Source organism: Peromyscus eremicus, chromosome 19 (assembly GCF_949786415.1).
Source record: "Peromyscus eremicus chromosome 19, PerEre_H2_v1, whole genome shotgun sequence".
NCBI classification, from domain to species: Eukaryota; Metazoa; Chordata; class Mammalia; order Rodentia; family Cricetidae; genus Peromyscus; species Peromyscus eremicus.
Window position 1 is genome coordinate 11,896,910 of NC_081435.1, and position 14,275 is coordinate 11,911,184.

The following is a 14,275-nucleotide window of genomic DNA, read 5'->3' on the forward strand; positions in this document are numbered from 1 at the left end:
ACTACAGAAAACCTACAATCTCATGGAAACTGAATAATACCCAACTGAATCACCAATGGGTTAAGGAAGAAATAAGAAAGAAATTAAAGACTTCCTAGAGATCAACGAAAATGAAGACACCACATATCCAAACCTATGGGACACTATGAAAGCAGTACTAAGAGGGAAATTCATAGCACTGAATGCCCACATAAATAAGTTGGAGAAATCTCACACTAGTGACTTAACAGCACACCTGAAAGCTCTAGAACAAGAAGAAACAAAGTCTCCCAGGAAAAACAGACGCCAGGAAATTATCAAAGTGAGAGTTGAAATCAATAAAATAGAAACAAGGAGAACAATACAAAAAATTAATGAAACAAAGAGTTGGTTCTTTGAGAAAATCAACAAGATAGACAAGCCCTTATCCAAACTAAACAAAAGACAGAGAGAGAGCATCCAAATCAACAAAATCAGAAATGAAAAGGGGGACATAACAGACACTGAGGAAATCCAGAGAATCATCAGGTCATACTTCAAAAACCTCTATTCCACAAAACTGGAAAACCTAAAAGAAATGGATAACTTTCTGGATAGGTACCACATACCTAAGTTAAATCAAGACCAGATAAACTATTTAAATAGTCCAATAACCCCTAACAAAATAGAAACAGTCATTAAAAGTCTCCCAACCAAAAAAAGCCCAGGACCAGATGGTTTCAGCGCAGAGTTCTACCAGATCTTCAAAGAAGAGTTAATACCAATACTCTCTAAATTGTTCCACACAATAGAAACAGAAGGAACATTAACAAAATCCTTCTATTGAGGCTACAATTACCCTGATTCCTAAACCAAACAAGGATACAACAAAGAAAGAGAACTACAGACCGATCTCCCTCATGAACATTGATGCAAAAACACTCAATAAAATACTGGTAAACAGACTCCAAGAACACATCAAAACAATTATCCACCATGATCAAGTAGGATTCATTCCAGGGATGCAAGGATGGTTCAACATACGAAAGTCTGTCAATGTAATACATCATATAAACAAACTCAAAGAAAAAAACCACATGATCATCTCACTAGATGCTGAAAAGGCATTTGACAAAATCCAACACCCCTTCATGATAAAGGTCTTGGAGCGATCAGGAATACAGGGAACATACCTAAACATAATAAAGGCAATATACAGCAAGCCAACAGCCAACATCAAATTAAATGGAGAGAAACTCAAAGCAATTCCACTAAAATCAGGAACGAGGCAAGGCTGTCCGCTCTCCCCATACTTATTCAATATAGTACTTGAAGTTCTAGCCAGAGCAATAAGACAACATAAGGAGATTAAGGGGATACAAATTGGAAAGGAAGAAGTCAAGCTTTCCCTATTTGCAGGTGACATGATAGTATACTTGAGCGACCCCAAAGATTCCACCAAGGAACTGATACAGCTTATAAACACCTTCAGCAACATAGCAGGATACAAGATCAACTCAAAAAAATCAGTAGCCCTCCTATATACAATTGACAAACAGGCTGAGAAAGAAATCAGAGATACATCACCATTTACAATAGCCACAAATGACATAAAATACCTTGGGGTAACACTAACCAAGCAAGTGAAGGACCTATATGACAAGAACTTTAAGTCCCTGAAAAAAGAAATTGAAGAAGATGTCAGAAAATGGAAAGATCTCCCATGCTCATGGATAGGCAGGACTAACATAGTAAAAATGGCAATCTTACCAAAAGCAATCTACAGATTCAATGCAATCCCCATCAAAATACCAACACGATTCTTCACAGACCTGGAAAGAATAATACTCAACTTCATATGGAAAAACAAAAACCCCAGGATAGCCAAAAGAATCCTGTACAATAACACAACCTCTGGAGGCATCACGATCCCTGACTTCAAGCTCTACTATAGAGCTACAGTAATAAAAACAGCTTGGTACTGGCATAAAAACTGACATGTGAACCAATGGAATCTAATTTAAGACCCTGACATTAATCCGCACACCTATGAACATATAATTTTTGACAAAGAAGCCAAAAGTGCACAATGGAAAAAAGAAAGCATCTTCAACAAATGGTGCTGGCAAAACTGGATATCAACATGTAGAAGGCTGCAAATAGATCCATATCTGTCACTGTGCACAAAACTTAAGTCCAAGTGGATCAAGGACCTCAACATAAATCCAGCTACTCTGAACCTGCTAGAAGAGAAAGTAGGAAGTAGTCTTGAACACATTGGCATAGGAGACCACTTTCTAAATAGAACACCAGTAGCACAGACACTGAGAGAAACAATCAATCAATGGGACCTCTTGAAACTGAGAAGCTTTGTAGAGAAAAGGATGCGGTCAACAAGGCAAAGCGACAGCCTACAGAATGGGAAAAGATCTTCACCAACCCCACATCTGACAGAGGACTGATATCCAGAATATATAAGGAATTCAAGAAATTAGACATCAAAATGCCCAACAGTCCAATTAAGAAATGGGCTATGGAACTAAACAGAGAATTCTCAACAGAGGAAACTCAAATGGCTGAAAGACATTTAAGGAATTGCTCAAAATCCCTAATCATCAGGGAAATGCAAATCAAAACAACTCTGAGATACCACCTTACGCCTGTCAGAGTGGCTAAGATCAAAAACACTGAAGACACCTTATGCTGGAAAGGATGTGGAGCTAGGGGAACTCTCCTCCTCTGCTGGTGGGAATGCAAGCTTGTACAACCACTTTGGAAATTAATATGGCGCTTTCTTAGAAAATTGGGAATCCATCTCCCCCAAGATCCAGCTATACCACTCTTGGGCATATACCCAAGGAGTGCTCAACCACACCACAAGAGCACTTGTTCAGCTATGTTCATATCAGCATTGTTTGTAATAGCCAGAACATGGAAACAACCTAGATGCCCTTCAACTGAAGAATGGATAAACAAAATGTGGTACATATACACAATGGAATACTACTCAGCAGAGAAAAACAATGACATCGTGAGGTTTGCAGACAAATGGATGGATCTAGAAAAAATCATCCTGAGTGAGGTAACCCAGACTCAGAAAGACAAACATGGTATGTACTCACTCATAGCAGGATACTAGATGTAGAACAAGGATGACTGGACTGCTACTCACATCACCAGGGAGGCTACCTGGAAAACAGGACCCCAAGAAAGACACGGGGATCGCCCAATGACAGAGATATGGAATGAGATCTACATGAACAGCCTGGACATGAATGGGGGTAGTGAAGGGTGAGGGTCGAGGGAAAGAGAGCTTGGGGGAGCGGGAGATCCCAGCTGGATCAACAACAGAGAGGGAGAACAAGGAATAGGAGACCATGGTAAATGAAGACCACATGAGAATAGGAAGAAGCAAAGTGCTAGAGAGGCCCACAGAAATCCACAAAGATACCCCCACAACAGACTGCTGGCAATGGTCGAGAGACAGCCTGAATTGACCTACTCTGGTGATGGGATGGCCAAACACCCTAATTGTCATGCTAGAAACCTCATCCAACTACTGAGGGATCTGGATGCAGAGATCCATGGCTAGGCCCCGGGTGGATCTCTGAGAGTCCAATTAGCGAGAATGAGGAGGGTTTATATGAGCGAGAATTGTTGAGACCAAGGTTGGATAAAGAACAGGGACAAATAGCCAAACGAATGGAAACACATGAACTATGAACCAATGGCTGAGGGGTCACCAACTGGATCAGGCCCTCTGAATGGGTAAGACAATTGATTGGCTTCATCTGTTTGGGAGGCATCCAGGCAGTGGGACCGGGTCCTGTGCTCATTGCATGAGTCGGCTGTTTGAAACCTGGGGCCTATGCAGGATGGCTTGGCTCGGCCTGGGAGGAGGGGACTGGGCCTGACTGGACTGAGTCTACCAAGTTGATCTCAGTCTCTGGGGGAGGCTTTGCCCTGGAGGAGGTGGGAATGGGGGGTGGGCTGGGGGAAAGGTGAGGGGGATGGGGGGGGTGAGAACAAGGGAATCCATGTCTGATATGTAGAACTGAATTGTATTGCAAAATAAAAAACAACAACAAAAAAAAAAACAACAAAAATTCTTAATTAAAAAAGGAAAAAAGCTAAACAAAGGAGTTAAAGGCAAAGATCTCTTTCTAAAGGATAAAAGGGGAATAGGATATAGAAATGACAAGCCAAAACAGCAACTACTAGTATTAAATATTTTACATTGGTATGGATTTATGTACATTGATACAAATTTAAAGTTATTTTTGTTATACCATACATATGTTTCTACTCTTGTTTGGGTTATTGTACTTATGCAATTCATTTAAAAATGTAATGCATAATTAAAAATACAGATTAGGACTCATCTATAATAGTAAAACTTATAGTCAGGTTAGGTATGTTTTCAAGGTCATAAACAGATATATTTAGATAGATAGATGGTCTTAAAACTTTTCCATGACAAAATATCCCAATAATGGGATAAAAAGAGAAATCTTTCATAAACCATAATAAGATATTTGCAATTTACATATCTAATTTAAAAAAATAAACTCTTATTCTCTGTAAAGAAAGAATTTTCTATACCAGTCAGAAAAACACTTGACCAGATACTTCATAAAATAAAATAATCAATAACATATGAACACAAAACATTCAAAAGAAATGTGAACTAAAACTTCAATGCTCCAAGTGTGCTAGAGGGACTGTATTTTCTTTTTCCTTTTAAAAAGTGATCTCAGGTGGTAGCACAGACAAGTCACATCAACATAGCCATTATGCTGCCAAGGACCATGTAGATATCTATTGTCTGTGTGGATGCCGGAGGCCATTGTTGATATCCATGATCTCTGCTCCCATTGGAAGCAATGTTGGTGTCCTTGGTCTGTGTTGCTGCGGGGGCCATGTTGGTGTGCATGATCAGGACTGTCACAGGAGACCATGTTGATATCTGTGACCTGTGCTGCTGCCAAAGACCATGTTGAGGTCCATGGTGCATGCTGCCACTGGGGACCATGGTGAAGCCTCTGCTCCTTGCTGCCACTGGAGTCCATGTTGCTTCCAGAAACCATGTAGAAGTCCAAGATCCACTCTGCCACTGGCTGTCATTGGCAAGGGAGCAGTGGTATGTATAACTGTCATCTTGTAATTGAGAATGAGAGACATTGAAGGCTTATGTGACAACCTTGCCATCCCATAACCCCCAAAAGAGAAGAAACAGTCAAGATAGCAATTGAAGAGATTCCTTAAAAATTGTGATAAAGATGCAAAGTGTAGCTCTTCACAGTTGATGGCTTCTAGTGTATGTATGTGTGTGGAGGGTGGTGGGGAGGGGCACTCAATTATCTTTGAGGGGCTGGCTACAGGGATTTGACCATGCTTCAATGAGTATATGTGCAACATGAATTGGACTTGCTGTTTTTTTTTTTTTTATCTTTTGGGGTGGAGTGCAACAGGGTGGAAGGGCAGACCAGGGAGGAATGGGAACAGAGCATGATTGGGGTGCATTTTATAAAGTTTTCAAATAATTAATAAAAATATTATGTTGGGAGAAAAAGTGATCTCTTCTTACTGGTTGTCAAATGGTCTCTTTCACACCCTGGAGCCAGTTTGTGGTTTCTATTAAAACTAAAGCCTACTCTGGTGATCAGATGGCCAAACACCCTAACTGTCGTGGTAGAACTCTCATCCAGTGATTGATGGAAGCAGATGCAGAGATGCAGGGCCAGGCCCCAGGTGGAGCTCTGGGAGTCCAATTGGAGAGAAAGAGGAGGGACTGTATGAGTGAGAATTATTGAGACCAAGATTGGAAAAAGCGCAGGGACAAATAGCCAAACTAGTGGAAACACATGAACTATGAACCAATAGCTTAGGAGCCCCCAACTGGATCAGGCCCTCTGGATAAGTGAGACAGTTGATTAGCTTGAACTGTTTGGGAGGCCACCAGGCAGTGAAACCAGGACCTGTCCTTAGTGCATGAGCTGGCTGTTTGGAACCTGGGGCCTATGCAGGGACACTTTGCTTCAGCCTGGGTCAAGGGAGGAGGGGACTGGACCTGCCTGGACTGAATCTACCAGGCTGAGCTGAATCCTCAGGGGAGTCCTTGCCCTGGAGGATATGGGAATTGGGGGGGGGTGGGCTGGGGAGAAGTGGGGGAAGGAGGGAGGGCAAATGAATCCGTGGCTGATATGTAAAATTAAAGTAAATTATAAAATTAAAAAAAAAACGAAAGCCATACTTAGCACACACTCTGGCAATCATAATCAGAGATAGGCATTTCAGAAAAAATGAAAAGTTAATACTTACACCTTGCACATTAATTCCTAAAGCAGTTTTGATCAAACTCACAAGAAACTAGAAACTAACCAAATGTCCCCCAAAGTGTAGTTGGTTAAATAAATCCAGAACATCTATGCCAGGAGATCCCACTTAGTCACAAATTCCACAGACTTTTTGATACACATCCTAAGCTGGATTAATCTAGATGGCATTTCATTTAATGAAAGAAAAAAGAGGAAACAAGAATCCAAACGTTGATTGTTCCAAGATGCATTTATGTAACATGTCAAAATGAAGAAGCTCTAAAGATGAAGAGCAGAGAAAGAGCAGGGAGTACAAACATCACCCCCTTTGGCCTTCTTGGGCACTTGAACATTTGGGGCATACATTCACAAACAGACATATACATAAAAAAATAAATCTTTAAGGTCTCAAGAACATAAGTGAGCTTTAAAAAGACAGTGGAAAAATCACATGATGAACTCTCTTCTTTACAGAAAATTAAAATTCAGAGACTCTATAATATTTCATTTATTTAGGTTATTTTATATATTTTATTTTATGTATATGAGTATTTTTATGCAATCTTGTCTGGATAACACTTACATGCCTGGTTCTCAAAGAAGTCATATAAAGGCATCAGATTCCCCAGAACTAAAGTTATGAACAGTTGTGAGCCACCATGTGGGTGCTAGGAATTGAGCCTGGGTCCTCGGGAGGAGTAGCCAGTGGTCTTAACCACGGAGACATCTCTCCAGACCCTGTCTTATTTATACTAGAATCCTTCTTCTTTTACAATCAACCTCAGCTTGTCAAGAGCACCTCACTAAAGCTGTTATTCTAAGAGATCTGTCAACTGAGATCTGTCAACAGAAGGTGGAGTCCAAGCACAAGTAGTGGTCATGACAGTAAATTTATTCATTTATTTAATTTAAAATCCTTCTTTAAAAAAATAATAAAACTGTTCTTATAGGTCATAAAAATAAAGCATTCTACAATCAACAGATGTTTAAGTGAAGGGAAATGGATAAACAGAGCAAATTTTTAATTATTTTTCATTAACCAATATATCAACAGTATCTAATGTGTTTTGAAGGTGACAATGTAAGTTTGAGTTTGGCAATTAATGTATCTCACAAAATAATAAAACAGAATTATAGTCACCCAGAGAGAATAAGGGAGAATGAAATGATAATATGTAACAACATGAAAGAAGATCCAATAATCAAAGTGGGTCAAACAGTTTATATTCAAGGGCTGTACTAGTGATTTGTGAGTGCATTCAGTGGTTTGACTTCAAAATCATGCTTGCTATAACAGAATAAATATTTCTGTCAGTGTGATGTTTATTAGGTGACTCTAAAACACAGATACTCCAACACATTGAAACTTGAAAATATTTTCTAAATATTAATAAGATAAAAGCTAATAAAATTACATATACAAATAAGTTTAAGGAAAAATAAATGCAGCAGTCAGAAAAGGTGGGTTCGTAGTGCTAAGAGGCCAATCAATATCCCAGGACATCATAGTCACTTTACACTTGTATGCATCTGAGAATGTATGTACCATCAAATACATGAACTAAAGCTTTTATAAAGGAGTATGAAAACATGTCAAGTCACATGACAACATAATGTGAACTTTTTTGTGGGTAGGGTTTGTATTGTATGTGTGATGTATGTGTGTTCATGCATATATGCATGTTTGTGGATGCGTACACCCATGTGGAGGCCAGAGCAGCATATCTGGTGTCTTTCTCTGTCACTTTCAGCCTTACTGCCTTCACACAAAATCTCACTGAACAGGAAGCTGTTTTGGTTTTGGCTTGGTTGTTTGCCTTCTCGATGCTAGGGTTGTGGACATGAACAGTCACTCCCACCTTTTTACTTAAGAACATGGGTCCTCATGCTTGCAAAGGAAGCACTCTTACCCACTGAGCCAACCCCTCTGCCATATCACAGAATTTTATAATCTTGTATCAATATTTAACTGAAAAGGTAACAAAAAGCAGTAATAATACCATTTTATTGCTCTAACGTTGTCTTGGAATCTTTTCAAAGCACAGATTCACATTCAGTAGGTCTGGGCTAAGCATGAGATTATAAATTTTGAATAAGCACTTAAATAACAGTGACAGAAACTGGGCAGTGTCTGGGATAGTGTTATGTCAACTTGTCATAGCTAAAGTCATTTTGGAAGATGGTCCGTCAATCGAGACAAGGTCCTCACCAGATTCACCTGTGAGCAAGTCTGTGGTGGTGTTTTGTTTTGTTTTGACTGATGATTGATATGTGAGGGCCCAGTTTACTGGGGGAGGTGCTATCCCTGGACAAGTAGTCCCATGTTCTATAAGAAAGCAGGCTGAACAAGCCAGTAAACTGCACTTCCTTGTGGCCTCTGCATCAGCTTTTGCCTCCAACTTCCTGCCCTGACTTTCCTGGATGATGGAATACAGGGGTAAGATGAAATAAATCCATTTTCTCTAAATTGCTTTTGCCTATGGTGTTTTATCATGGAAATAGATACTCTAACCAAGATAGAAAGATATCAGAAGACATATTTACTTTAGAAATTAGTACCAGGAGATAAACTTTCAATTATTAATAAGCAAGAGATAATTTATGCATTTAAAATATTGTTCTGTTAGTAAGAAAATAAATATAAGTTAAAAATTAATGCCTATGCATATAATTACTGCACTGATTCATAATGTGTGATATCTCTTTTTTTTTAAAGCAAGGCAGTCACTTCTATGTACAGGGGACAGGGATATACTTTGGTGTTATACCTTACCCTTTTGAAATTTAAGGATATACATGACAATCTTTAAACAGAAATATACTGCTTTATCATAAATTTGTACATTAAATATTTAAATTTCAATGTCATAAACTTGGTGATAATATAGGCATAAGCAATTTAAATTCCGTGCTCTCTGAAAGTTCTTGAGCAGTGATATTTATTACTGTTTTGGTTAACATTTCAATTCTAGATGCTATACACACATAGTATTCATGGTGAATTCTTACTTATAGGTTTCTATATTTGTTTCCTCTTGGAAAATGTCTTTTTCATCCTCTTCTTTCATGCGCTTTAGCTGTGATTTTGTAGTTTCACAAAGTTCTATTGAATCTTTGAGCTCTTCATGAACTGATCTAAATAGTTCCATTACCTAGAAATGAAAAATATTTTGGATTAACTAAAATAATGTCAGTGTCAGTCACGATTTATGTTTAAAGTTGTCAGCACATATTTTCTTATCATGACTAGTCCTCTAAATGTGTACTGCTTAGAAAACAGTGTCGCATGTTTCTTTTACCCTGATTGACAGTAGTGCTACAGAAATGTAAAAGCTGCAACTTTACATGCTCAAATTAAAATCACCCTTTAAACCACCAAAACATGTTGATTTTTAATGTGCATCCATTATTACATCGCAAAGAAATAGGAAAACATGGAGTAGCAAAGAAAATTAAATCACCTGCACTCATTTCAATCAGAAATAACCAGTGCTGTTTTCCTGCAACAGTCCAAAATAATTTACTTTTAATCATCAATGGATGCCATCAGCATTTCCCTCGGTTTTCCTGTCCACCTCTCCTGTCTGAATCACATCACGTGGTGCTCACTGCTCTTCTCTTTGCCAGGCACATGAACACTGTTCACAACTGGATGAGCACACGTGAGGAATACACAAACCCCACTGTGATGAAGTGAGCTGCAAGGAAACTTTACAAGCTTCAATATTTCCTTCAAAAGCACTGCTGGAGAGACAGTGTGCTGAGCGGGAAGCTAAGGGCTTTCGTCAATACTGGCGAGCAAATTACTGTCAGGCAAAAAGAGGAATAGCTTTAATTTTCAACAACAGAATATAAGAGTCCTTCAGACTTAATGGGTGGAGCCCACAGAGGCCAGAAATGGTTCCAGGAAGGCCTGGAGCTGGAGTTTCTGGAACTTCTGAACCTTGATATTCCACAAGAGCTGTAAGTACACTTAACCTCTGAGACATCTCTCAAGCCTGTGTTTGGATGTTTTAAATACTAAATACAGACATTTTGTGAGGAAAAGTCTTAGACTTGATATTTCAGTTACAAGAAAATTGTTTTATTTCAGTATTTTAAATACTTTTATTTTATTTTATTGTCTTGCTACTGTGGCAAACATAGTCTCTTTACCATACGCCATCTTGTATGTACCAATTTTCTCCCACTTTCCTTTGAAATGGATGTAGTGTTTCAATGGTTAATATGAATGTTAGTGATTGTTGTAAAAGAATTTTTTGTTTATATGCAATAAATCTGTTTGTGTTTTATTTATTTACTATAACCTTTTGATTAAAAAAATTCCACATATTGCTGGATAGACTTTCCTGGCCTCAGAATCTGCACCCTTCCTCCCTCAGCCCCCAAAACCAGGTTATAGGTGTCCGTTCTATGCTAGGGTTAACGATGTAATATGATGAACATATCTCAGGGATCTTTCTGTAAAAATCATAAGTTCTCTTTTATTTTGTTGACAAACTAAGTCATATAACTACATTTCTTAATGTAGAGTCATTTCTGGCCTCCTAAAAAGAGTTGTTCATGGAGTGACATATTATTTTTTTGCTATGTTAAAGGACTGTTTTGCAAGTACTTTATATAATATTTCCAGATATATATCTGTTAACAACTTTTTCAAAAATTTCATAAGATTCTAGTATTGAAAATATCAACTTGAATTCATTTAAGAATTCCCCCTTTCTATAGACTGGGTATTTTAAAGTAATATTGAAATGATTAGTTGTTTATGGGCTAAAAAACATCTAACTACATTGTCACCAAATCTAGGACCCATTATGAGATGCAATCAGTTAATATTTTGGTAGGTTTCTTTTTATAAATTTCTCCTTGGATCTTTGGGCAATGTCTACTTATTTTCAAATTTTCATAAGTTTCATAACTATGTTTTAGATAGTATGCACTTTTTAAATTAAATGTGATGTACCTCCTATAATTTATGTTTTTTGGATTTATTTTAGTCAAAACACATAGCATAGAAAGAACTAGGATAGGTATACATTTCATCGGTCTCAGACATATTCCCAATGTAGGACTATGATCCTCCCTGCCTGGTTACATGCTCAAGCATGGCAGCAAGCAGAGCTAGTTCAGTTGTAGGGGCTCCCTGTGGAATGTTTATCTGAGTAATTTTACTAGATGCTGAAACACGTGGGCTCTCCTCTACCTGTCTGGGATAAGTGGCTGAGAATGTGAGACACTGGGACTTGGTTCAGTGTAGGATTACTATATTGCTTAAGGAAAGAAATGAACATCCCTCAGTTGAGCCCCAATATTATCCCATTCTCACTGTTTTCACCCCGTCTTCTGTTTTGGACTTTAATTATCCCCATGGACATTGTTAATCTTGGTCTTGCTTTTTCCATGCAAATTCCTACAGCTAGTAATTTCTCTATGAATGTCATTTTCATGGCAATCTCTATGTCATAGTACATGGTATTTTGATCCTTATTCTCTAATTCAGGTGTACACAAAGCATATGATATATGGGTTCTTATGTCATTTTGTGTATGAAGAAACCAAGGCCCAGAGGTTTATAACAATTATTCAAGATCGAAACACAGTAGCGATTTAAATACGTGACACATGAGCTCCCATTCCAGAGCCTGCACCCTGAAAAACTCTTCTGCCTGTTTCCTACAGCTCTGAGTGCGTCTGTTTCTCTCTGAGGAGGTATTTGGTCCCGGCACTGCCCGTAATTCTGTTTTTCATTCCCGAGTTTTGTCAGTTATGTTCCTTTCATAAATGGAAGATGTGTTTTCTTGTTCACTTGGCCACTTTTCTTCTGCTGTGTCACTGTAGATCTTCTTCCTCTGGCTGCACGATCTATGTAACCCTCCCTGGCCGTGCCTCAACTCAATTATGGGGATTCCATTCCTTGGTGCTATGTAGCCCGAGTGCAGACTCATCACAGTCCCTGGCTCCCTCTGCAGAAGCAGAGAGGGACAGACTCACTTACTTCCCCCGTGCAATGACGGAGGTGGCAAGCTGAATTAAAGCCAGTTGATCAGAAGCTCTGGTTGAGTAATTCAACACATAGCAAGGGGAGTAACAAGACAGACATGACAGATCCCAGTCCTTCTGCAAAGGTGGCTACGCTATCCAGGATTCTTTCGGAAATGGTCTAACAGGAGATAAGGAGGCCCACAAAGATGGATTTAGAATAAGGAAATAACTCATGGGCTACAGAGGTCTAAAATCTGCAGTGTGGCCTCATAGGCTGGACAAGGGAAATGAGCAGCTCAAATCCAAATGGCCATGCTTCCAGAGTTCCATTTTCCTCGATGGAGGTCAGCTCTGATGCTGTCTAGGACTTGAACCGATTGGAGGATGAAAGGTAATCTGTATCACTCAGAATGCTCTAAGATAAAAGTTCTTCTTGCCTAAGACAGGGGCTTTTTAATAAAACACCCCTCCCATGTCGACACAAACTAGCCACGGTACATCTCTGATAGGCTCTGCACAATGTCCTCTGTTTTCTTGGTCTGTGGCAGTGAGTTCCTCCCCAGGCTACTCTTTCGGCTGCCTGACAACAAAGCTTGTGCTTCCTACATCAATACCCAAGGCCACTGCCAGAGAAAAAACGCTAACTCATCAAATGGACACCGGTTTAAACAAACACAGACAGTAGTTGAAACAAGATGGTTGAGTAACCCTGTACCTTGTCATTCAGGACTGAGACAAAATTAAATAGAATTGCTGGAACAAGGCTGGATTTACTTTTTCTTTATGGAACTGGGGTCCCAGTCTCCTTCTGGCTTTCAGTTCAGCATGGTTTCTTCTGGCTGCATACCAGAGACTGCCTCTTTTGTGATGAAGTGAGAATGGCAGCCATCATATTTAGGTAGCAGGGAAGCTTAGTGTCTGAGTGTTTCCAGTGCTGTGATGAAACACCATGGCCAAAGTAAGTTGGAGAGGAAAGAGCTTATTTGCCTTGTACTTCCATATCCCTGTTCATCCTGTTCATAATTGAAGGAAGTCAGGACAGGAACTAAAACAGGACAGAAAACTGGAGGCAGGAGCTGATGCAGAGGATGTGGAGGGATGCTGCTTACTGGCTTGCTTCTCATGGCTTGCTCAGCCTGCTTTCTTATAGGACCCAGGACCACTCACCATGGGCTGGACCCTCCACCATTAATCACTAATTAAGAAAATGTCTTACAGCTGGATCTCATGAATGCATTTTCTCAACTGAGGTTTCCTCTTTTCAGATAACTCTAGCTTGTGTCAAGTTGACATAAAACTAGCCAGAATGCTTAGAAATGGTGAGAGGTATTTATTTTGAATGGGTAAATCTCTGTCAAAGAGCTTTCTTAGAATTCCAACCAGTAATTCCAATCTCCTTCCCAGTGGAAGCAAAATCAGACCAGTAATGGGGAAGTAACTCTGGCTGACACAATTTTTAAATTGAAGAAGGTTATTAGGATGGAACAATACTCTCCAAGGTGGAAAAAAATCAGTCTTCAGCATAATCACTACTCCAGAAAAGTTGTCAGAGGAACTTTGTAGAACTGTGGAGCATTAGCTAATGAAACAGAACATGGACCTCATCCACTATCCAATAATTACTAGGTATACAGCTGAGGAATGTTCACATGTACATTGAAAGGAAAGCATTCATGTGAAATTATTGTGTGTAGGCAAACTGCACTTTCATCAATAAGTAGTAAAAAAAAATTAGGAAAAATATTAGGAAAAAACTCAGATGCCATAGAAAGAGAAAAAGAGAGAACATTAAATAATAAATTGATACATATGTGATAGAATGGATAACTAAAATAGACTAGATTTGTATCAGTGAAGAGTCATTTGATTACATTAAAACAATGTAAGGGGCTGGTTAGATGGATCAGTGCTAAAGAGTAATAACTGTTTCTTCAGAGAAGTCTAGTTAGTCCCAAGTGCCACACCCAGTGACTCACAACCACCTGGAGCTCTGGAGAGCTGACACCCACTTCTAG

The 14,275-nt window shown here is 39.1% G+C and overlaps 1 protein-coding gene across 1 annotated transcript in view; it reads right to left on the reverse strand.

Annotated features, from left to right (window-relative positions):
- Positions 1 to 14,275, reverse strand: part of Ccdc178 (coiled-coil domain containing 178) — a 343,274-nt gene that overhangs the window by 271,526 nt on the left and 57,473 nt on the right. Inside the window, exon 11 of the mRNA XM_059246058.1 lies at positions 9,285 to 9,427. Coding sequence (XP_059102041.1) covers positions 9,285 to 9,427 — 143 coding nt within the window. The remainder of the gene's footprint in view (positions 1 to 9,284; positions 9,428 to 14,275) is intronic.